General features: G+C 37.3%; 2 protein-coding genes across 2 annotated transcripts in view; both read right to left on the bottom strand.

Moving 5' to 3' along the window:
* Positions 1-26,074, bottom strand: part of LOC131029903 (nudix hydrolase 10) — a 172,139-nt gene that overhangs the window by 70,470 nt on the left and 75,595 nt on the right. The window lies entirely within an intron of this gene.
* On the bottom strand, positions 7,368-8,528 carry LOC131029904 (uncharacterized). Its single transcript, XM_057960575.2, has 2 exons — positions 7,780-8,528; positions 7,368-7,659 (listed from the first exon to the last, which is right to left on the bottom strand). The coding sequence occupies exons 1-2, from the start codon at positions 8,512-8,514 to the stop codon at positions 7,636-7,638; spliced, it is 759 nt and encodes a 252-aa protein (XP_057816558.2). The 5' UTR covers positions 8,515-8,528; the 3' UTR covers positions 7,368-7,635.

Below are 26,074 nucleotides of genomic sequence, written 5' to 3' on the forward strand. Positions count from 1 at the left end.
CCCTCCAAGGTTAAACACACCTAGCTTGCAACCCCATTTGCAAAACCTTCAGCAAGTGTTGTGCCTTATGAACCATTCATTATAGAGCCCCTTTAGCTCATCAATTGATAAGTAGAAGGTATTTTCCACAGCAAGTCAAACTATGATATTGCTATCAGGGTTCAACTGTGTAGTTTTTGAGTCAAACTCATTGACCCATGTTTCATGAGTAGTGGTTCACAAGAACCCATCTCTCATGAGAATGAATGGTCCACTTAGCACTCATTGCATCTAGGTGATGCTCACAGGGGTGAAGCATTGGGACTTCCTAGGAGGTAACTCATCCCAGTACTACTCCAACTCAAGCACGCTTAACCACGGAGTTCCCTCCAAGGTTAAACCCACTTAGCTTGCAACCTCATTTGCAAAACCTTCAGCAAGTGTTGTGCCTTATGAACCATTCATTATAGAGCCCCTTTAGCTCATCAATTGTTAAGTAGGAAGTATTTTCCACAGCAAGTCAAACTATGATATTGCTATCAGGGTTCAACTATGTAGTTTTTGACTCAAACTCATTGACCCATGTTTCATGAATAGTGGTTCACAAGAACCCATCTCTCATGAGAATGAATGGTCCACTTAGCACTTATTGCATCTAGGTGATGCTCGCAGGGGTAGAGCATTGGGACTTCCTGGGAGGTCACCCATCCCAGTACTACTCCAACTCAAGCGCACTTCACCACGGAGTTCCCTCCAAGGTTAAACCCACTTAGCTTGCAACCCCATTTGGAAAACCTTCAGCAAGTGTTGTGCCTTATGAACCATTCATTATAGAGCCCCTTTAGCTCATCAATTGATAAGTAGGAGGTATTTTCCACAGTGTAATATCCCCCTTAATTTTTTCCAAATTTTTCCCACAATTACATTCAACACAACACTTGTTGTGGTTACGAAATGAAAACCAAATGCTGCTGAAAGTAACCCTCCACTTTCTGATCACCGAGAGCCCAATCTGGGAGGGTGAGAGCATACAGTGACGAGGGGATCGTTTGATGCCAATAACTGAAAATAATTACAATCCGGCAAGCCAGCCCCTTCCGCTTATACAGCGGGATATTGAAGTAATCCAATCACTTCGCGGTAAACCAGCCAAGGACAAGCCAAAGAACTAAAGAATGCAATCACTCAACCACTTGTTCAAGAGGAGGACTAGAAATGAAATTCAAATCAACTCTATTGCTTATGCAGCGGGAGGACAGTATTACAATATCCAAAATAGGTGGCAAAGCCAACCTCTTCCACTTATGTAGTGGGACTTATAGCAATAATCCAATCAAATGGTTGTTAGTACTACTAGCCAGCTTACAATGCATAATATGGATTACAAACTAAGAGAAATCACTATTCCAAGATAGGCGGCATAGCCAGCCTCTTCCACTTATGCAGTGGGAAAAGAAAGAACAATAGGAACTATTGTTAGTACTACTATCAGCATTACAATATGGATATAGAAGTACAGAATGGAGAACCAACAACTACAAATAATAACCAAGTTCCTTCTTTCCACACCAATGAAGTTACACACCCCAAAATCAACTCCCAACACCAAAAGCTCAAGGCACACCAAGAAAGCTCTTCACACAACCAACTTCACATTCTGAAATTAACAATAACACACTGAAAATACGCAAAGACCAGCAAGCTACGGGTAAAATAAAATGCTCATTACTTCCCCAAATCAACTCCGAATTACACCAAATCAAAAGCAAATGAGAGATATAACATAGACAACACAAATAGAACCTCAAACCTACACCACGAACACAACAAACAATCAGCACGCAGCCCGAGGCAGCCAAGGAAAGGGGACGGCTTTGCTAGGAAGTTCGACTTGCTACATAAAATCCAAATCAGCTTTTCACGATCCGCAAAATGGTGAACTTTATCGCCCAAGGCATAGGAAGAGATGGAGCCGATACCCAGAACCACGCATCAAGCACACAGGGAGCCACGAGCAAAACACACCTTCAACACACACCGTGACCAGCAACATGAACACACCAAAACACACCAAAACATCGGAAACTGTCACAAATTCTGCAACATTGTTCTCCAATCCACTCCTCTGAATGAAGAGCAGTCTCTGGCTCGACTAGTTGTTGCATTGCAAGCAAGAAATCAAGCTATGGCTAGGAGGTAAGCGTTCCCCAAAGCTTTCACTCTGCATTTCGGCAGCATTTCATTATAAAAAATTCTTGGATACCAAATGAGAGCCCAAGGCCTATATTTATAACTTTTTGCCAACCAAATTCAAATTCAAATTCTCTTCAAATGCGCCCAAACCAAATACCATTCCATTTCATCCACATTTGGCGTTGCATTTCATTTCATTTCTTTGCACAAGTTCGCCCAACTCACATTCACCCAAATTTCACCCTTTTTAATAAATATAAGTGTCATAAAATAAAGTGTAAAGTGGGTGCCCAACTATGACTTCCAAATAAAAAATATTACTAAGGCAATATACTTAGAAAATCACCCCATTTGCCTTGAGTTATAATTTAATTATTAACACCATGACGACCCCCTTGAAGTCATATGCAAATTTCGCCAAAATAGACTTAGGATAAAATTAATATTTTCTCCCCTCCTAAGTCATCCATCCATAAAATAATCAAATATAAATACCTCATGCCTAAGGTACTAATATATTAAAAATACCTTCTCCTCAAATACTGATTATTGCCAAATTGAGCCGGAGACTGAAGTGCTGGAAATCACCAAAACTGAACTGAGTTGGAGCTCTAAATTGAACTGCTAAAAATAGTCATCTGGAATACAGGATCTTGCCAAAATAATACTGCCAGAAATAGCCACTAAGCTAAGTTGCAAAATCCCTACCAAAAATAGCACTGCCAAACATAGTACTTACTATAAATAGCATACCGCTAAAAATAGTCGGTGTTTCCAAAGTGATTTTTACCACATTCTGAGCAGCTGCCAAACTTACTAAAAATACTAAGTCCCGAAAAGGTCATCAGATTGGTTTGCATGTTATACCATCGCAGAGCTCTCAAAAAACCCAAAAAAACCCAGAGACCTCAACTGCTTCTACCTCCACTTACTAAAAATAGTAAGTTGGTCAAAATCCATAACTTTTTATGCATGTACCCCCACTGCGAAGCTTTTTGAAAACCCAGAAGGAATCTAGAATCTAAACTGACAAATTTCAACATGTAAGCCTTTGAAACTGCAGAAACATCCTCCCAGAGGTAGGAAACCCTAATTTTTGCTTCCGACTAGCCTACGGGTCTCCGGAATAGGCTAACGCCCCCCAAAACAAACTAGAGTGGAAAAGGAGACATTACACACAACAAGTCAAATATGATATTGCTATCAAGGTTCAACTATGTAGTTTTTGAGTCAAACTCATTGACCCATGTTTCATTAGTAATGGTTCACGAGAACCCATCTCTCATGAGAATGAATGGTCCACTTAGCACTCATTGCCTCCAGGTGATACTCACAGGGGTGAAGCATTGGGACTTCTCGGGAGGTCACACACCCCAGTACTACTCCAACTCAAGTGCGCTTAACCACGGAGTTCCCTCCAAGGTTAAACCCACTTAGCTTGCAACCCCATTTGAAAAACCTTTAATAAGTGTTGTGCCTTATGAACCATTCATTATAGAGCCCCTTTAGCTCATCAATTGATAAGTAGGAGGTATTTTCCACAGCAAGTCAAACTATGATATTGCTATCAGGTTTCAACTATGTAGTTTTTGAGTCAAACTCATTGACCCATGTTTCATGAATAGTGGTTCACAAGAACCCATCTCTCATGAGAATGAATGGTCCACTTAGCACTCATTGCATCTAAGTGATGTTCACCGGGGTGAAGCATTGGGACTTCCTGGGAGGTCACCTGTTGGAACCCTAAATTTTCATAACAATACCCCTAACATGATCACCAAGTTTTTGTGTTTACAATGGTGAAACGTTGAAGCTACTGAAGTTTTCTTTTACCTAACATAGAATCCCACATATTGTCTCCATTATGCCCTAATGATATGCAAAAAATTCCTGACAGATCCAAGAAAGATCAGTAAGATAACCTCACTAAGTAAACATTTCATGACTATATAGGGATAGCTATTCCGATCTAATAAATCAATATTAAATACCGATATCGGGATAGCTAACCCGGTCCAATAATCAGTGTTGAACATGGACATCGAGATAGCAATGTCGAACATGAAGTCGTGATTACCAGTTGGAATGACTAACAAAAGCAGAATAACAATTCTATGTGATTTCGATAGAACAAGCTATTCCGAGAAGCATTACATCGGTATAGTTATACCGAACAAGATGTTTTAGGCACCTATCGGAATAACTAATAAACGCGGAGTAACGTTATTAAGTAACGCCGATAGAGTAAGCAAACCCAACACACACATTTCAAGATACATCATCCCGATACAAGTCTTGTTTGAATAGTATATGAGATCGAGGTAAGTTCAAAAACTTATCCAAATTATGCAAGTTATCTTGACGATAGAAAATACAAAAGAATGTATTATGCTGGCTCATCGGAATAACCAATGAAGTCGGGATAGCATGTCAACAAGATTTCGATTACTAAAACTATCCCGACGATAGTGAATAAATAGAATGGCATTGGGGGAATTATTCCGATTACAAACTCATGACTGAAGAAATCAATGTCGGAGAAACCTATGGCGATAACAGGAAAATGGAAAAGGAGTCCTTATCGGTATAACTAGTGAGATCGGAATAATGGATCATCTATGATCCAATAGAACAAATTATCCCGAAAACGAGTACATGAAGTAATATCGGAATAGCTACTCTGACAGCACACTCTCGACTGAATACTTCTATCGGAATAACTTACAACGAAAAGACATAATCAAAAGTGAAAATCTTTGAATCGGGATGACTCGAGAAGACAGTTTTTGGGTATGCCGATAGTTGAAACAATCTTGATAAGCACCATTCAAGATGTGTTTGGCATAGGTAGCCCGAAGACCAAAATCACACTAGTAACAACTCATCGGTATAACCTATGCCGAAATAACGAAAAAGATAGACAGTTTCCAGCAACGACAAAGCAGAAAGGTGCCAAACAGACGTGACGGATGAAATGAAGGGATGTAACCCTTGTATAGAATATTTATAAGTAAAACATTAAAAGGAAAGGGGGGATTGCAATCAATTGTAATGTATAAAAAATAAAAACAGATTTGTTAAATATCATCAGATAGAAATAAATAAAATACAGTCAGTGTTCCTTCTTCTCTATTGTGCTGTAGTAAATTTCTCTTCAGATCAGTTCTCTGTGATAACCAAAGTTGAACTACTCGCCACTCGGCAAAACTCACGAAGGCATGGAAAAAAAAACTCAGGAAAAACTCGACAACTTATAAACACGTTTAAATTTAATTAAAAATGCATTTTTTTTGCAAAATTTAATGAGAAGATGCATCCAATGAGTCAATAAATGAGAACACAAAAGAAAAAAGTTGATTCTAGATATATTTAAATGCAAAGTATCTACAAAATCGCATCCTCATGAGGAATGCTGATGGTTGGAAGCCTGGAAGCAAAATAGTAAATAGTTTTTGTAAAACCAAAAGTAAATACATCATTACAATTACAACTTCCTCTTCCCAGCACTAGCAAAAACTGGAGTAGAGGTAGAACTAGAGGGTCTAGTCCTAAAAGTCTGCAATGGGCATGACTCGCGTGAGGCGTATGACTGTGCCTCCTCGCTCGGTATGGCTGGCTCATCCTGCATCCTGGCTGAAGCTATGTCTCCACCTGCTTCTAGCACTAGCAATGACTCCTCATCCTCATCCTCTTCCTCCTCAATGTCATCCAGCGTGAAACCAAATCCACCCCCCTCCTCCATAGCCTGCCTCTCGAAATCAGTGATGTCATCCTCAAAAAATAATGGAGGTTGCTCCTGTGATGTCCAATCACTATAAGGATCTATATCATTCAAGTCAATTGGGCCACCTTCTACTTCCTCTACCTTCTTTACGCGCAATCGAAGATTATATTGCATGAAGACAAGGTCATTGAGGCGTTTCTGCGCTAACTTGCTCCTCTTCTTCATGTGGATTGCTTCAAACAAGCTCCAATTGCACTCACAATTGGATAAACTACAAGGCTGACATAAGACTTTGAGGGCAAATATTTTTAGATGTGGGGTGTTTCCACCCCAATTTTGCCAACAAGCATCTGCAAAATAAAAAAAATTGAAAAGTTAGAAAGCAAAGAGAAAAGAGAAAACATAATTTATCAATCACTTTAGATCCCAAAATCCAAATGGAAAATGTTATACCTAGGGTTTGAGTGGTTCTTCCTCTCCTAGCCAGCTCTGAAGAGAATAGCTTACCCCTTGCTTCCTCATAATTTTGGAGTTCGCTCATAATGAGGTCTCTCTCCTCAATATCGGATACCATCCTCTCAATGCATATACTGAGGCCCTCCATAACCTCTCCATTAGGATCTGAGTAAGAACCCCCGAACCTAAAACGAGGGTTGAGGAAAAACCCTGTTGCATGAATGGGTTGGTGGAGCTGATTGTTCCACCTCCTATCAATAATTTCCCAAATGGGATCAAATTTGAGTCTATTCCCCTTGTAGAAATTTTTGATAGACTCCTTGGCCCTATCCATGGCCTCATAAATATACCCCATTGGGGTTTTATCCCCATCCACCAAGAAGAGAACTCTAACCAAGGGCTCTGACACCTACAATTGAAAAATGCAAATTACAAAAAGATTAATTAATGAAGTTACAAATTAGTAATGAGAGACTTGAATCAAGAATAATTAAAAATTAAAGTTTTGAAGTTACCTTCACAATCTTTGTAGCCCATTGTGCAAATTGGCTGTCGAAGACTATGCAAGCGACAACCTCTCCTTCAGGCTTCTTTGAATATGGTGTGTTTAGCCATGCTCCACTCACAAACATTTGTTTCAAAGAATTCAATGCAGCAAGAAGGCTTTGCAACATCAAGAAAATTGTTGCAAACCTTGTGACACCAACTCTCACCAAATCTTTCCCTTCGGTGTGCTCTCTCATCAAATTTAGAACCCAAGGGTGATTGTAAATATATTTGGTGATCCTCCTTGCATCTTCCACAACTAGAATCACCCACTCAAGTTTTCCTATGTCCTCCAAAAGAAGGTCAAGGACATGTGCTGCACAAGGTGTCCAAAAAAGAGGGGTGCTTCTCTTGGAGGATTCTACTGCAAAAGAAGTTATTCTTAAGAAAGATGCAACCAAGAAAAACAAAGCCACAACAAATGAAAATATTGCTAAAGGTGATAATTCAAAAAGATTCTACCTGCTGACACATATGCTGCTGCATTATTTGTGATGATTTGCACCACATTCTCTACTGCCACCTCCATGACAACATGCTCCAACATTCTAGCCAATGTTTCTGCATTTTTCACCTTGCTAGAGGCATCAACCGATTTCAAGAACACTACATTTTCCTTGCAAGCAACCAGAAAATTAATGATGGTGCGGTTCTTGCCATCTGTCCACCCATCAGAAAGAATGGTGCAGCCATATTTTACCCATTCAATTTTTTGTTCCTCCACCACTTCTTTTGCCCTAGCAACTGCATTTGTGAGCAACCTACAAGAACAAAGTGAAATTAGTTCTTAAGTTCTTAGTACACAATTTTAATTTAATAAACAAGAAATCTAAAAAACAATTAAAAATGAAATCAAGTGGACTATTTAGTAATTTACTAACCTCCCACTCAAATCCTTGCGAGAAGGGACCTTGTACCCCTTTTATTGCAACTGTCATTGCGGTCACCAAATTCAGCCAAAAAGGATTATTTGCCACATTGAATGAAATGTTGTTGAAGTACCAAAAATCATCACATGCAATGTCGGCTTTTTCATGTGCCTCCCTATTCCATCTAGTGGCCTCTAATGATGGTTGTGCTCCAGATGTGTTCCTGGGCACAAAATAATCACCTATGGACCCTGATCGTGATGCAACAATGCCACTGCTAGTGCTAGGTACTCTACTAGAGGAAGCAGAAGCAATGGGCGAGGTGGTGGTGGGTTTGCGGATACGCGGGCCACGCCGAGAGCCCACTATGCCCTCAAGTGCTTCTTGTTCTTCTTCAAAATCAATAGAAACACCTTGATATTCAGCTATGGCTGATCTCATGGCTAGCTTTGCCCTCTCCCTTTGCAATTTCTTCTCTTCCCCAGCTGAAAGTAGGGCATTCATTTCTCTTTTTATTTCAGGAGTGGTCCCTATGCATTCTCTAGCATCATGCCTGTCTATGCCTACAAGGTGGCATTTGAGGCGGTTGATGCCTCCATGAACTATTTTTTCACACTTTATGCAAATAACTGTCCCAGGTTTCGGTCCCTCATAGGCATACCTCCAAGCTCTATCTCTAGCACCTTTAGGACGGGTGCCTATATATCCAGATGGGCATGATTCTAGTGGCCAATCAAAACTTGCCATAATTAATGCTTAGTTAACCTACACATACAAAGTGAAAAATAAAGTTAACATTTTAGTTAAACAATTTAGCAAACTATCTAAATTAGTTGAAAAAAATTTAGACATCATTCAAAGTTTAAAAAGAAAAGAAAAAAACTATTAGGGTTTTTATTTTTTTGGAAAACTAGATATTCTTCAAAAAAATAGTGAAAAAATCAACAAAACTTTGTCAAAACTAGTGTTAAATCTTGTTCAAATAACTTAAAAAGATTTTAGACTACTTAGGAATGATTTCTAACTCATCTAGATTCAACAAAAAATAAACAAAATGTTTTAAAAAAGCAGAGGAAAAAAATAAAAAAACCAACCTGGGAATCTGATTTTTCTTGAAAAACCACCTCAAATCCCCTTCAAGTCACCTCAAATCCCCTTCAAGGCCACTTGGAATTCGCAAGAATCGCTCAAAATCACCTTGCAAGAGTGTTGGAGTCACTCTTCCCCCTTCTCAGCCAAAAACCCAAGCTAAAAATATGAAATGAAATGCATTTTTGACGTTTTTTTCTGTTATGCTGGAGCGGCCGAGTTTTTGTCTCAGACTCGCCGAGTTTTTGTCTATGAAATGAAATGCATTTTTGACGTTTTTTTCTGTTATGCTGGAGCAGCCGAGTTTTTGTCTCAGACTCGCCGAGTTTTTGTCAAAAACTCGGCGAGTAGTTTTGGTGAGTTAAAGTCAAAAAAACTCGTAGGGTTAAAAAACTCGACGAGTTTTTACAACTCGTCGAGTACCCTGCAAGTAGTCCAACTATGGTGATAACCATTTGAAGCAAGTGGTTGTTATCTTAAATCCTTGTGTGAAGATTTCATGTTGTAATTGCAAGTTAAAAAAATATAGAGTGCATCTGAGACAAAAGGCGGCTATTTGCATTTTATTCTAATTGGTCTTTCCGTGAGAGTTAAATTCAATCAGACTAATAGTAATTGAAGACATCTACTTGTAACATTGAGGGTTAGGTAATTGACAAATCCATCCAAGGGAGGATTTAAAAATTGTCTTTTAGAGTTATACATAGGGTTTGCAAGCGAATGACTCTATTGCCCAAAAAAAATAAGGCACTGATCTAATTACATATAAATTTCAATTCAAATAACTTACCCACACTTTTCAGTTTCATTTTTATGTTAGTAGGAGATATAAGTAGAAGTTAGAAGGAAGGATAATCAGAAACTAGACAATAGGAACCAGATTAGAGAAAAGATAATCAGTTAAAGAAGATCACCAAGAGAGTAGGACAAATCAGATAATTGAAAGATAGTTTATCCCAAAGACACATGCCACTTTGAGATAAACAATAGAGATACAAAATACAATATACAGATCTGTTGTAAAAAGAACCAATAAGAAGATCAATTGGTGAGTTGGTACACCAACCTAGGTTTTGTAGAGCCTGAAGTGAGGGAGTTAGCAACCTTGAAAGGTTCACTCTATTAGTTGGCCAAATCAATTAGAAGATTTGATCATTGAGCAAAGCATACTCAAAAAAAATTCCAATCTGTTGATTTGAAAACCAACACCCATCCCAGTACTACTCCAACTCAAGTGCGCTTAACCACAGAGTTCCCTCCAAGGTTAAACCCACTTAGCTTGCAACCCCATTTGCAAAACCTTCAGCAAGTGTTGTGCCTTACGAACCATTCATTATAGAGCCCCTTTAGCTCATCAATTGATAAGTAGGAGGTAATTTCCACAGCAAGTCAAACTATGATATTGCTATCAGGGTTCAACTGTGTAGTTTTTGAGTCAAACTCATTGACCCATGTTTCATGAGTCGTGGTTCACAAGAACCCATCTCTCATGAGAATGAATGGTCTACTTAGCACTCGTTGCATCTAGGTGATGCTCACAGAGGTGAAGCATTGGGACTTCCTGGGAGGTCACCCATCCCAGTTCTACTCCAACTCAAGAGCGCTTAACCACGGAGTTCCCTCCAAGGTTAAACCCACTTATCTTGCAACCCCATTTGAAAAACCTTCATGCAAATGAGGTTGCAAGCTAAGTGGATTTAACCTTGGAGGGAACTTCGTGGTTAAGCGCACTTGAGTTGTAGTACTGGGATGGGTGACCTCCCGAGAAGTCCCAATGCTTCACCCCTGTGAGCATCACCTAGATGCAATGAGTGTTAAGTGGACCATTCATTCTCATGAGAGATGGGTTCTTGTGAACCACTACTCATGAAACATGGGTCAATGAGTTTGACTCAAAAACTACACAATTGAACCGTGATAGCAATATCATAGTTTGACTTGCTGTGGAAAATACCTCCTACACTCTCCCACTTCTGATCAGGAATGGGTAGGGGCTGCAATGGACCTGCTAGAAAATGATGCTTAGACTTATTCTATTGACAAACTTCATATTCTCATATATGTCTAAGCACATCATCCTTTAATCCCTTCTAGGAAAATTTCTCTCATATGCCAATATGTTTTGAAGTACCCTTGATGGCTTGCTAGTGGTGCATAATGTACAACCCTAAGAATCTTCTTCATTTTTTATTCAAGAACCAAATAGATTGTCTTTGTAGTAGATGATGTCATCAATTACCTTACATTGATCAACTTGAATCTTCCCATCCATAACCTCCTGCAAAAGTGTTCTTAGAGTGCTCAACTAAGATGGGACTTCCAATCTGCTGAAATATCAGACATAGCACACAAAATGGGCTTCCTAGATAAAGCATTTGGTACCATATTCTTTTTACCTCTAACATTCTCACTATCAAAATCATAGGCTTGTAATTTGTTTACCCACCTTTGTGGTCTCTCATTCAAGTCCTCTTATCCAAGAAAGTATTTCAAGCTATTGTGATCAATCCTTACCACAAACTTCCCTTCAACGAGGTACTGTTTGAACTTATCCAAGGCATGCACTATTGTAGCATCTCCTTGTCATACATGGAATAATGTCTCTCAACATCCCAAATTTTATGCTTTCATACGATATAGGGTGCTTATTGTAGCATCTCCTTATGATACATGGAATAATGTCTCTCAACATCCCTAAGTTTTCTACTTCCATATGTTATATATGCTAAAGGGTTCTTATTTTGCATAAGCACCACTCCAATCCCCTCTCCAGAAGCATCACTCAAGTAAACAAGGTTGAGAGAAACCAAGAAGTGCCAAAACAGGACAAGTGTTCATTACCTCCTTAAGTCGATCAAACAAATGTGTTGAATTAGACCAAGAGAATGATCCTTTCTTTGTCAAATCTATAAGGGGTACAGTGAGCTGAGAAAACCCTTTCACAAACCTCTTGTACTAGTTTCACAAACCAAGGAAGCCTCTCAAATGTGTCACAATTTTTGATGGAGGCAAATCAAGAATAGCTTAAATCTTTTCCTGATCCACGTTGACTTGTTGGCACCAATCACATGATACAAGTATAGAACCTCTAGCATCCCAAATTCACATTTGGGTGCCTTAGCAAATAGGGACTATGCCTTGATGATACCCAAAACCTAATCAATGTGTCTAAGGTGGTCTTCCCAAGTTTCGCTATAAATCAAGATATTATCAAAAAACACAGGCACAAACTTAAGCAGCTTTCTATTGAACACATGGTTCGTGCAAGATTGGAAAGTAGCAGGGGTGTTAGTCAATCCAAAGGGCATAACTAGAAATTCATAGTGCCCATAGAGACACCTAAAGGTTGTCCAATGATATCTGAACCAAATGTCAATTTTGGACAAGTAAACTACCCCATGAAGTCCATCAATAAGCTCATCAATATTAAATTTATCTCCTTCACAAGACATACATCACAGTAGCTTTTGATTAATATTCCACTAGCACACACAACACAATTTCTACTGTTTCACCACTTGCACACACCACAATAACAAATTTATCAATTGCTTGCAAATCTTAATAAAGATGTAACGAGGAATCCAAAGCCAATAACAACAAACAAATTCCTTATTTCTTCGTTTAAGCACATATGTGAATCCCGGGTGAATCCACCATAGATTTGACTAGAAGAAAATCTTTTATTCTGAAAGCCAAATAACTCTAGTGTTTTCTTCTTAGGATTCGAAGTTGAACTTACACTCCAAACTTGCAAATAAGAGAAATAAATTGTCCAAGATGATAAAATGAGCTCCTTTACTTCTCTTTTGTAGCTTCCTCAAGAATTTTTGAGAAGTTATAATTTAAAATTCACCTTTATTTTTTAATATATGAAATACCAATTACTAATCAAAAAAAGATATCGCCTTTTTGGCCCCCATAAATTGACTTTATTTTATTTCCGTTTTTTAACTTAGTCACTTTATTAAATTAATTAAATAAGGTCACCAGCAACAAGTTAAGGTAACTTAATTTAATTAATTAAATAAGATCACCCGCAACAACTTAATTTAATTAATTAAAATTATTCCCTTATTTAATTCCCGAATCAACCTATGGGAATAAAATAGGCTGATGACACCTAAGATGAAGAAGGGGACATTACATAGTTGCTGTTGTTCCTAAGCACTAAATTCAAAAATTGATTCATTCAATGTTTTGCCAACTATTTGACAAATTGTTTAGGTGTAGGAAATAAATAAAAAAATTGCAAATTCATTGAAATATTTCGGTTGACTTTACAGTGGTATCAGAGTTGATTTTCTTGCGAGCCAGTTGAGAAATTGACAACTTGACGTAGAAATACCATTCATATGTAGCCTATTGAAAGAGCTAAAAGGTACTATCAAAGGAATCTGAGAAGAGGGCAAATTAATTTTGTTGAAAATCCAAAAGAAAGGTTACCTTATGCAGATTTACAGGTTGAGGAAGAGGTAGTAGATACTGTTGAATTTTAAATGCTCGTTTAACCACGGGCAATGATTTGTCCTCCCAACCATAGACAATTCACAATTGTCTCCCCCGAGCATCCTGGTATGTCAATCTGCAATTGTATTACATTATTCTTATCATCAAAATCCTTTAGAGAGGAAGATTTATCTATCCTTTATACCTATCGGTGGTGCCCCTTCACCAAGGGTCACCACTCTTCCAAGTTGGTCTCCAATAATTATATTATTAATAATAATATAATTATTACTATATTATCATATAATATAATAATTATACAATATATTTATAATATAATTATATTATCACATAATAATATAATTATATTATCTCATAATAATAATATAATTATCATATAATTATATTATCACAATATAATGTAATTATATTATCACAACCTTTATGTTGTCGATGTCGGCCTGACGGAATCCGACCAGAGCATCAACACTCCCTCTTAATCGATTAGGCCGATTAGGCCACTTACATATTTGTCTTCCTCGGGCTGGAAGTGATGACCGACGCTGCCAATCTTCAACACTCCCTCTCAGCTAGGGAGGATACTTCCAGCTGCACAAGACATATCACCTCATCAAGATGACCAACACAATGAGCAAGCAGGAAGCTTATCACCTCATTGTGATATCACATCACCTCATCGTGATGTTTGACCACAATGGCTACATACATATGTGGAAAGGAAATATATCACCTCACGTGATATCAACCATTATGGCTTATCCATAGATATCACTTCACGTGATATCCACCATTATGGTTTATTCATAGATATCACCTCACGTGATATCAACCATTATGGCATATCCATAGATATCAACCATTATGGCATATCCATAGATATCACTTCCCGTGACATCCACCATTATGGTTTATCCATAGATATCACCTCACGTGATATCAACCATTATGGCATATCCATAGACATCACCTCACGTAATATCCACCATTATGGTTTATCCATAGATATCACCTCACGTGATATCAACCATTATGGCATATCCATAGATATCACTTCCCATGACATCCACCATTGTGGTTTATCCATAGACATCACCTCACGTGATATCAACCATTATTGTGAGATCGTCACCTCACAATAATGGTGAGATGTACAAGTGTTCATCATTGTGAGATAGTCACCTCACAATGATATTCACCATGGCTCATCTAGAGAGTAAACACATAAGTACAATAAAATCATCACGGACTCTCTCACGTGATGTTGTCATGGCGTCACACACATGACATCCACCATGAACCATATCAGAGGGTGGAGATAAGGGCTTTCACCTTAAGTCTCCCTCAAAGAGAAATGCATTAACAAGAGTTTATACTTTAAACATCTTTTTAAAGATAAGAATACATACATATATATATATATATATATAAACAAATCAATGATGTTGAGACTCAATCTCAGCTAGGGCTTCATTCTCCACCATACCAGGCTTACCTCGAAAGTACACAACTTTATTCTGGAGAGAGGCTTGGTGAGAATGTTTGTCGTCTGCTCATCAGTACTAATGTATCTGAACTGAATAGCATTCCTTTCCACCATGTCTCTAACATAGTGATACTTGATCTCCACATGTTTTGATCTATCATGAAATGCACGGTTGGAGTCTGCATCACTCAAAGCTCACCAAGTATCATGAAATTCCATCCCATGAATCAAAGTCCTCTGACTGCTATAATTTCCTGATCACTAGAGAAACCATCTCGACATGGTCTACTCCCTCTGAACCAAAATGACCAAGATCCTAGGAAGTCAACTGAAGCAGATCCTCCAGCTGCTCCCTCTGTCACGGAAGCATACACTGCTCACATGGTCCCAATGATGGAAGATACCTTGCTCCAAAAGACTCATCATCTGGTATGATCTACATACGGCTGAAAGTGCTAAATTCAAGACCACCTTGGACATATTGTCATAAGATCGAGCCTTAGATCAAATAGGAATATGACCATCCTGAGATTAGAACAAAATCCCCTTGCAGTTTGCTCCCTCTCACTGGGAGAGCCCTCTTGTCTCAACTTTGCTACCTTCGGTGAATATAACGTTGTCTTTTCGTTGCACCCCTTCAAGCAGTGGATGAACTTAAAAACAAAACACAATGCAACCCAAGAGCGACTGGAATTTCAAATCTCCTCTATTTCTAATCGTGCCAAAGGGCCATGTGAGGAAGACAAATCAGATTGTACCCTCACTTTGGATTCTTCACTTGTCAATTACCTTCTTCTTGCTCCTGTCTATGAGAGTTCGTATACTGCTTGTGACTTCCTTGTTCCTTCGATCTTTCAGTTGATGTCTTCCAAAGTTAATCAAGTTCCGTGATAAAAATATTTGTTAATGTGACCATAAGGATGTCGGTCAGGTTTTGACATTCTGGTTTTGTGCTGCATCTGTCGCCAATAAACATTGGCTTTAACAACACAACCAGGAGGACCGTAATCATACAACCCAGCAACCCCTCTGTAAATTTTGAAGGATGGGATATAAAAGAGCCTCCTTTCAAGTGTATTGTTGACGGCCTGACGGAAGGCCTCTTTGCTGAGAGTGGCGGTGTCACCCTCGACGAAGAGTTTGGCCTACAACTCTTGCAACTCGAGCTTAAGATTTTTCAAATTGTTAACGGCTTTCTCAATATATTCTTGGGGCAACTCGTTGCATTCATTGCCCAGACTGCATCGCCCTGCTTCTCCACCATGATCTGCTTCTCCCTCGCTGCATTCCTCACCTTTTCCGCCTCTATTACTACTTGAATCCCAAAACACCTCTGGATATTCTTTGAGGCTAAAACTGCAGATGACCTTGGAATTACATGGACGCTCTAGGCATCAAATTTCCATAGGCTGTCGACAGTGTATCTACGACATTTTGCCCTGTTCATGGCCTAGAGTGCCAGTTCAAGCTCAAGATGAGTTTGGGAAGGCCTGTTGGCGTGACCGTACTTCCTTGTCTTCATGAAAGGTCAATCGGTTCTGCATGGGTGTCACTTGGGCACCGGGGTCTAAAGAGAGACTACCAGGGAAACCCTTGTTGATGGCATGTGATGACACTCTTCCCTATGTGTATCCTAGGACCTTAACCCTTGTGTTGTGTGGAAGTCTCTAGTGAATTTGTACCTTATGGTTGACCCTATGTCTTGTGATGTTTCAGTCCTTCAGTATGTTTCATCTTTGTGAATGTTTTTATTCCCTTGGATGTATAGGTGTCGTCCTAGGTCAAGTGATGTGTGTGGGGCCTTATGTCATTCTCCGAAGCACGGGGGTAGACCCTTTTGGTTCCACATGGTCGAGTAGTTGATGCCTTCTTCCATTGGGAATTTTGGTGGTTTGTTCGTGAGCGTGGTGGATGGTTCTTCTCTTCAGTTCTAGGGCTATGGATTCAAGATGCATATGTATTCTCTGATGTATATAAAAAGATTCATCTATGTACCTCGTAATTGAATATCATTTATGTGAATAATGTATGATGGCACTCTCATTGAAAAGATTGGTGTAAAACTGTAATGTAAATTATGCATAATATGTAAGATGTAATGTAATGATGTCATCATATGTTACCGTCTATATTTTAGGAATGGAAAGATCCCTTATGATTGCAAGATTTAATAGGATAGGAGCATTTGGTATTGGTGTTTATAAAGAACGTAGTATCTTAGAAATTAAATATGTTATATCTCATGGTTATTTTTCTATGGTTTAAATGAGTACTTTCTTATGCTATGTTTAATGATAAGTCTTTAGTTAAATAGGGGATGTTTCATGTATCTATATAGTTGTTGCATTGTCAGTAATGACGTTGGGAAACCTTAGAGGATGAAAATTAGATGTTATGAGTTTATTTCTGCTTGTGCATTAATGTTATTTAATCATGTTAATTTAAATGTAAGAATTTCCTTTATGTTTAATGTGATGTTGTATCTCTTTTAAAAAAAAAATTGTCTCTAAGTTGTTTAGTTAGGTTGTTAGTTGACTTTGTTCTCTAGGGTTTACTGGTGGGTGTTACATGCCCATTTCTATGCTATATCTTTTGAGTTTGGCCCCTCAAGTTATGGAGTTGTTTTCCAATGAAGTGTTTTGACTCCAGGGCCTGCCCAAGAACAGTGTTAGCGACAGAGACAACAAGTTTTTCAGTATGTTTTGCCAAGCTATTTTCAAATTTATAGATTGACTACAAGCACTAGTTACCACCCATAGATAGATGGACAGACTGAGATTGTCAATAAGTGGGTAGAGGGATATATGAGGAACAATGTAGCAAGCAAACATAGGGCTTGCAAGTGGTTATATTTCAATAAACACTACAACAATACTACATACCACATGTCCATCTACATGATCATTTGAGAGTGTTGTATAGGTATGATGTCACATCTTTTGTGAATTTGGTCATTGTCAATATTAGGGTTCCAAAGGCTAAGGATTAGATCTAGAAGAGCCAAGACATTTTGAAGTCACTCAAGGAAAGTCTCTATTAAGCTCAAGACTAGTAGAAGATTTATGCACATAAGAATAGGTTGGGGAGATCTTTAGAGGTTGGTGAATTTGTTTGTTAGAGTGAAATAGGCAATCACCTAATTAATTAATAAATCATCAATTAATGAATTATGTCCGCTTTTGCCTTATTACACCTGATCTAAACTTAAAAGTGTTTTATCTATATTTAGGTCATGTTGTCTCATAGCGTATGATGAGGACACTTGTTATGATCTAAATTAAACCTCACCTAAGGCTTCATCTAGGGTTTCTTTTTGCTTTTATAAGCATTCATTAATATACATTGTAATCAATGCAATAGCTCAATCATGTTGTTTTTCTAGATCAATTTTATCAAGCTTACATAGCGCAATCATGGTTTTCTCTCTCTTCATATGATAGGCATTTTGGTTGCAAGTGATTCCTAGTACCTGTAGGGTTCACTATTAAACATGGTATCAAAGCACCATCTACAATTTCCTATTCATTTTTCAAGAGATCCATCCTTAAGGAAAAAATTGGCTCGTCCTAGAGTGAAGCATGCATCACTGTTGAGTCAAAAATGACCAAAAAACCTAAAGATCGCATGTCCAACTACCAAAATTGGAGCAATTAAAAAAAAATAGATTTGGAAATTATGCATAGAAATTTGTACACTCGTACAAATCTATATAACCCCAGCCACCATTAATTCTCTACTCTCCTGTGCACAAATACAAGTTTTAGAAAATCTGTTTGTATTTTTATTTTAAAGTTCAAATTTCAAATTAGACAAAAAAAAGCCAAGCTTGTCTTTTAAAATAGGGTATCCTACAACACGTTTGCATGTCATGGGTCGCAAGGCGAGCCCCACATGACCTAATCAATGGCACTTAAACCTCCCCGACATGACAAAAACTACTACTGACAACTCCAAATTCTCAGTGATAGATAGAATCCACTTGGCATATTTAGGCGATTAGGAATATTATATCCCATCTCAACAAATCCAACGACTTCACAAAAATCAACAAATATTACAACAATTACACAAGATATTTTGACATCTATAAATCCCTGCACCTTTTTCCGAACAAAAGGAATATTTTGGCAAGGTGCAAAATATTTTGTCTATTAATGTCATCATGATGTCAACGAGTACCTTGCAAGCCCCCTCCAAACCTTGATCATTCCTGAAAGGAGTTCTTTATTTTTGGCATAACTTGGGCATATGGAGTCAAATTTTGACAAACAAGATATTGTCAAAAAGTTTGTTTTGAGTACTTTCTAATGGTGTAGGTTGCATCATCTGATTTTGTTAATACTACAATTTATCACCTCTCAAATTTTAAAAATCATTTTTGGCTTCCAAGCTTTTAAATTTTTGCTTGTATCTTTGATTTTTGCAATTCTTGCAGTATAGGAAAGGTATTTCAAAGCTGTTCAGATCTATCCAGGCACTTTTTTCAAAATTTGCCCCAAGCACTTATTATTTAGATTGTCATTATTTCACATTCTAGTCAATTACTTGGATGTCTTGGTACCTAAAAATGATAGGTTTTGAGATGACTTCATGTTTGCATGAGATGACTTCATTTAATCTTTTTTACATGCATTGAGATTATTGGTCTTTGATTTAATCATTTGAGGTATCATGGATTCTTTTGTTAATCATTTTGAGATAATCCTAGGAAATTATAAGAATGAGTCTTGGCAAAACAGCATCCTAACCCATCTTAGGTGGCTTAATCTTTTGCCTTATTTTTATGGACTCGTACCTGAACCAGACACACGAGTATATTAGCATGGGGTGACGTTATTGATCATGTTGTAGTAATTTGTTCTAGTGTTGATCACGACACTGTGTATTGTATCAAACATTGATTGTCTCCATACACTTTGGCCTAGACTTTGGGAGATCCATGGAGACCCACATATCTCTCCCCCTTTGATGCATATTTCATACCCTTTGATGATGATACTTTGAAGGAGCTTGAGTATATCACAAGCCTTGCATGTTCTAATGGTTCAAAGACTTGTCTCCTCGTTCCCAGTCTTCATATCAAGACCCAATCTCCATGTTTTGTTATTCTTGATCAAATTAGTATTGCCACATCTATGGCCCATATCGTTTCAATGCAATTGGAAATTCATCCCCTTCTAGACATAGCTACTTGGGATTCATATCTAGAAGGAATATCATCCTTGTTTGTGGAGTCTCATATTGCAGATTTTGAGGATTATTTCAAAGACATTCATCTCCTCTTTCATGATAGCCACATCATCTTTGTTAACCCATCATCATTACCTTTGGAGATTGTTCTACATCAATCAACAAGATTTTGGATTGACATCATCTTGTTCCACAATATGGAAATTTGAGAAATTTCTAGAGGCACACATCATTTGGATTTGGATTCCCTATTCATCTATCTTATGGAATGGCTTCTCCAATCGCCGGTGGAGTTGTTTCTTTCTGAGGGAAGAAATATTGTTTGTAGGCAATGGATTGTGCTTTGTCTTCAGGCTTTCATCATTGGCACAAGAGCTACTATTTTATGGGAGGATTTCATCTTCTCTCTCCTATTGGGGGTCCATTAATTGTACTTATGTGACAAAATAAATACTTGGGTGGTCATATCAATCCCTCCTTTCCTTCTTTTCCTAGTACACATTTTTTTTTTCTCTCTTGGAGAGAGCCAATAATCCATAAACAACAAAAATCAAGTTAATTATTGTGACCTTAATATAAAGGTAGAACACCGTAAATTGTCACGACAAGTCTAAACCTGGAATGGTAATTAAACTTAGTGCCTAGTGAGTCTCTAGGTCATGTCAGTATGTAGTTAGAATAAGAGACATCCTTATTAGTCAATAAGACTAAACCCATATGTTGGCTGTAAACAAGTAGGGTGGTGAACATAGACTACAAGTTTATTCGTGTTCGCAAATGAAAACCTTTGGCCAAGGTGACACTGCGCTAGACAAGCATCTGTTAGTTCACATGGTCCAGATACACTACCTAGTCAGAGGTCATGCTAGTTAGGAGGTGCTTATGGTGTGTGACCAACTAGAGTTGTGTAGAGTCAAAACACTAGTCTCAGATGGCATTACACCAATTGACTTGCTTACACCATTGCGAAGGGCAGGGCCGCTTTCACTAGAAAGTTGTGCAGGAGATCACCAGATCTATGGTTGGGCGGTAAATCACCCTAATGATACTTCCCTTCTTAGGCAGTTCACAAGATTAAAGAAACCAGATGGACTACCAAATGCAATTAAATCTAAACTCCTTTGTTCTTTTATATTATGTACTCAAGTTAGAATAGTTCTTAATTGGATATATGCTCTTTACTCATTCTGGAATATTATTGTTGATACTGCTATCTTGCAGAAAAGTTAAATATTTCTATTGCTTTTGATTTTTTTTTAAAGTTTCATATCAAGATTGATTTGTCTTTTCCTTCAGTTATTATTGTTCAATTTCTTATTTCTTTAAGCTCAATAGTTGAAGCTTGTTACAACCTCACTATGCTTTCACTACATCACTTTGAATTTTATGTAAAATTCTCCTAAGGTCTCCATGCGATGCTCGTTATTGTCTTAAAAAGGTATTTTCCTTGACACACAACTCTCTTCATCTTGAATCTCTTTTTTAGTAATGAACTTCAAAAAAATATGTAACCAATACATGTCAACAACTATACTCACCTCTTCTATATTCTTGTTATAATGATCACATTTGTCTCCACAAGTCCTATCCATGTTTCCCCAAGCGATTCCATGCCTATAGCATTTCATTCTCTTACTCAAAATCAGAATTGTAGTGGCTTAAAACCATCTTATAGCAATTACAAGCATTTCACCAATGACAATAGGTGGAAGCTCCATCCTCATGATTAACAACTTTATGGATGACAATATAATGTGGGGGAAGCTGGAAATGTGGATAACAACAGTTCTAGAATGGGAAAGAACACTCATAATGATCCATGGATCATACTTCTTGCCACCAAAGTTCCAACCAACCTTAAGTTGATGATTCTTACCCAAAAGATTTTGTTTTGCCAATATCTCATTGGGTGGCTGTTTGCAATGAGCATATTTAAAATAGACAAAACATTATCATAACAAAGTATCTTACCTTGGACTGGATCCTCAGTTATCTCTATGCATTGAGTGGCTTAGGTTCCTAAACACTCACCTCCCTTCTTTTCACTTCAGCCATGCCTGGGTCACCATTTAATATGCCCTGGAGCATCACCTTCTTGCCATCCACCTTGAGTTTCAACTCTATAATGTACATTTCAAGAAGTGTGACCATTACATGCCAATAATTATACTCAACTCTTCTAAACTAGTGTCATAGTGTTTACCTTGGAACCTAAAGACTCTTACCATGATTTCCCAAGCTTTACCAATTGAAAAATGGTTTGAATTGGCCCATATGTGGGCTAAAGGTTGCTGTAACAATCATACATCACCCCAAATTTCTCCCCCAAGAACACTAAAAGTGTTGTCATGTTTGCCTTTAGCGATCTCAACATGTGATACCTTCTATACACAACATTAAAACAAGAGATATTCCCTATGCCTTCTATGTAACACTACATTCTTTTGCTCAGAATTAGAAATGTAATGGCTGGGAACCACCTTGTACTAGCTGCAAACATCTCATCAATGATAATGGGATGAAAACTCCCACAGCATGTGATTAAAAACTCTATTTTGGCTGCAAGGAAAGCATGGGAAGTGTTGGAAATGTTGAAGACATCAGATCTAAAATTAGGAACCATACTCAAAGTGGCCCTTGGCTCATGCCTATTGCAATCAATACTTATCTTTAAAATGTCTTTTCACTTTTGAATTTGGTACTTCATTCACTTAATGAATCCATGCATATTGTTTAAGGCTGCTCCAGGAGCTCTCTAAAAGCTGAATGAATGCACCACCAAAATCAGGAGGACCTTAAAAATCACATTTAATATTTGATGGTGAGCTTTGTTGTTGTTTAATATTTATTTTATATCTGTGATTTAATCTTTATTGGTATTTGATTATTTAATTATTTATTTGATTTTCTATGGTTTAGTATTTATTCGATATTTAATACTTATTGGGGTTCTTAGCTTTATTTTATTAGCTTTTGGTTTATTTAATTCTAATTCCCATTTTACAACCATTCCATTTGGTAGCCACCTTAAGAATGTAATAGTGAACTTAATAAAATTAGACCGAAAACCATTTTGATCAAACATCTCACATTTGGAAGTTGTGATTATCACCCAATAATCTTCCATCCACAGCCACAAAATATTGAACATCAAAATGACATCCATTTTGTTTACCATCATCCAACATGTAATGTCCCCACTTTGAAATAAAATTCAATAATAAATGATAATAATAAAATTAAAATATTTAAAATTAAATTAAAATATAAAATAAAATAATTAAATATAATTAAATATGATTAATTAAAAATTAATTAAGTTAATGAAAAGTCAAAAGAAATGAAAGGAAAGGTTGTGACTCCCTCAACAAAGAGATATAAAAGGGAGAAGAGAACCTCATTTGAGAGGGGGAATAATTTGGAAATGAGAAGTGCAGATCTGATTTAAATGATAACTGCAGATCTGATTATGAGAGGTTGTGTCCCTTTCAAAGGGCAGAAATAATGAAGAGTTGCACTCTATCAAAGGGTGCTAATGGTGAAAGGGTGTATCTCTTGCCAAAGGGTATAAATGATGAAGAGGTGTGACCTCTCCCTCACATTGAGAGATATAAAGGAAAGGAATCAAAAGCATCTAGTAAGATCACCATTGATCAGATTAGATCAGAATTGTTATCAAGTTACAGGCAGTAACATTTGTGTTCTTGGTGGTATGCATGGGGATGTGCTTAATAAGTATGCTTAATATATGAAGCCCAATAATGTTCTTATGCAGAATTAATAGTAATGCTAATATGGACTGCAATATGTATGACAATCATACTTAATTTCATATATATATTCATAATACATAAGAAATATATATACTTATAGTCTAAATCATGTTATTACTTTCCGTATTTAAGAAGATGGGATTGAGATGTTCCAAAGAGGGGCAGTCTAAATCCAAGCAATAGGTTAAGTCCCAAGATAGGGTGGGGATCAACGACCCATAAGCCTTGAGGGTATAGACCCAAGATAGGTAAGGGCTTGGATCTGTAAACTTTGAGGGAACCTATTGTAGTTGGTCTCTAAGCACTTTGGTAACATATGTAAACCCTTCTCCCTTAAAACTGAAGTAGTAGCAAGGTTTGATATCTATATTAAGAACTATGAATAATGAAATTAATCAGCTAATGAGGAAAATAGACAAGCACTTGTTAATAACTTATTGAAGAAAATCTATCAATTTTAGTATATTTAAATAGATCAGGTAGGGGACATTACACAACATCACGCATCTTAACCGTCTCCATTTGGTCGTCCCCTATGATCTTGTCTTCAGTTGTGGTACTTAGCTCCCATGAGTAATCTATGAATTGTGAATGTTCACAATGCCCAATAAACCCTATATGGTTTCTCATAAACTTCCTTTCAATGCAAGAGATGGACAACTTAATAGTGATAGAAATGTCTCTATCCATTTTGAGCCTCAAAAGATCACTGGATCTCATATACAAAAACAATCTTGAACTTGAATCAAAGAGTCCACATGACCTATACTCCAACTTGTATCCCCTTCTCTATTACCCTTTTTAGCACACTTTCCATCATGACAAGAATTTTGTGGTGACATAGGAGGAAGTAACATATTTGAAATATGATCATCATTTTCATACCTTGGGCTACCGACAAGGAGCTCACCCTCTTTTTTCGAACTAAGAATTGAGGAGACACCCTCAACCCTTTTATCCCGAAAAAAATCTTTAGATGCATGTCCATCCATAGTGCTACTTTGAAGATCAATCAATGGCTCACCCTTTGGAAGTTCAATGTATAGTGCATGAATTGGCACATCTTCCTCCATCTTAGGCTCCTCACATCCAACAATTGATGCCTATTCCTTCTTGACTTCATCAGTATTTTGCTTCTAATCTTGCTCAATGATGCCTTGTGGCTCTAAATCCGATAGTTCCTTTTGCTTCCCAATCCCTTCCTTAGCCTCTTCTTATGGTTTTGATTCTTTCTTCATCCACTCCTTCCTTCTTTCTATTCTATTTTCTTCGAATGTCTCCTAGAATTCTTCATAGGTAACATAATATTTATAAATATCAAACTTTTTGTCATATTCAACAAAGGCAAGAAGCTTTCACTCCTCTCTTTCACATTTATGCTCTAATAATGCCCTTTGAACAAGATCTTCTTGTTGCATTTTGTTAAATGAATCTAGAGCTTTATAGTTGATAATAAACTGCTCCAAAAGAGAGTTCTTAAAAGCTTGTATAGGATCTATGTCTTTGATGAAGGAAAAAAAAATCCCAACCAAAACCACAAATACAAATCACTAATGATTTGACTTAAAATCTGAAAAATACAAAGTATGGCAGCTTTATATACTTCATTATCACTTCAAAATATGATACAAAACTGATATAAATCAGCATATAACAAATAAGAACTACTCAGGAAAAATAATTAGCTTCAAGTCTGCATTCAGCTGCAAACTAGCTTCTTAACCTTCAACCTGCAATTTCTTCTTCTTCCCCTTCTTCTTCTCAAACTTCCCAAAAATCTAAAAATGGGAATCCTCAAACGAATGTTGAAACTTGCATTTAGCCACCATAACTATCAAAACTCCTATTTGGTAACATTTGGGTTCTAAATTTGAGGAAAAATATGCCAAATTCGAATTTGAATCTCCCATCCACCATGGCTGCTCCTGCATCAATTTTCCTCCTTTGGTAAGAACTAGGTAGATAATCCATGTTCTCTCCCCTCACTTGTCTTTCACTCGTGTCCACTGTAAATATGCACTCAAATGTTAATTTTTGACCTTGAAGGCTAGCAAGATCAAGGCTCTAATATCATTGTAATGCCCCTAATGCAAAATATTTTATGCAACTTTTTCGTTTTTATGAAATAAATTGAAACCAAACAGCCAATGGCCAATTGATCACCAATTCCAAATCCTAATTTGCATATAAAATCAGAATTCACAAAATTGAAAACATAGGTATGACAATCTCACTGAAAAACCCTCAAGAGGATTTATGTACTTTCCCAAAATCTGATTAGAAATTTATAAGCCAGAAATGA

The sequence above is a fragment of the Cryptomeria japonica genome, chromosome 3 (assembly GCF_030272615.1).
Source record: "Cryptomeria japonica chromosome 3, Sugi_1.0, whole genome shotgun sequence".
NCBI lineage: Eukaryota > Viridiplantae > Streptophyta > Pinopsida > Cupressales > Cupressaceae > Cryptomeria > Cryptomeria japonica.

Coding starts and splice junctions, on each gene's coding strand:
- LOC131029904 (XM_057960575.2), bottom strand. CDS start 8,514: ATGGCAAGTTTTGATTGGCCACTAGAATCATGCCCATCTGGATATATA. Junction 7,660..7,779: donor CGCAAGGATTTGAGTGGGAG/GTTAGTAAATTA, acceptor TTGTTCTTGTAG/GTTGCTCACAAATGCAGTTG.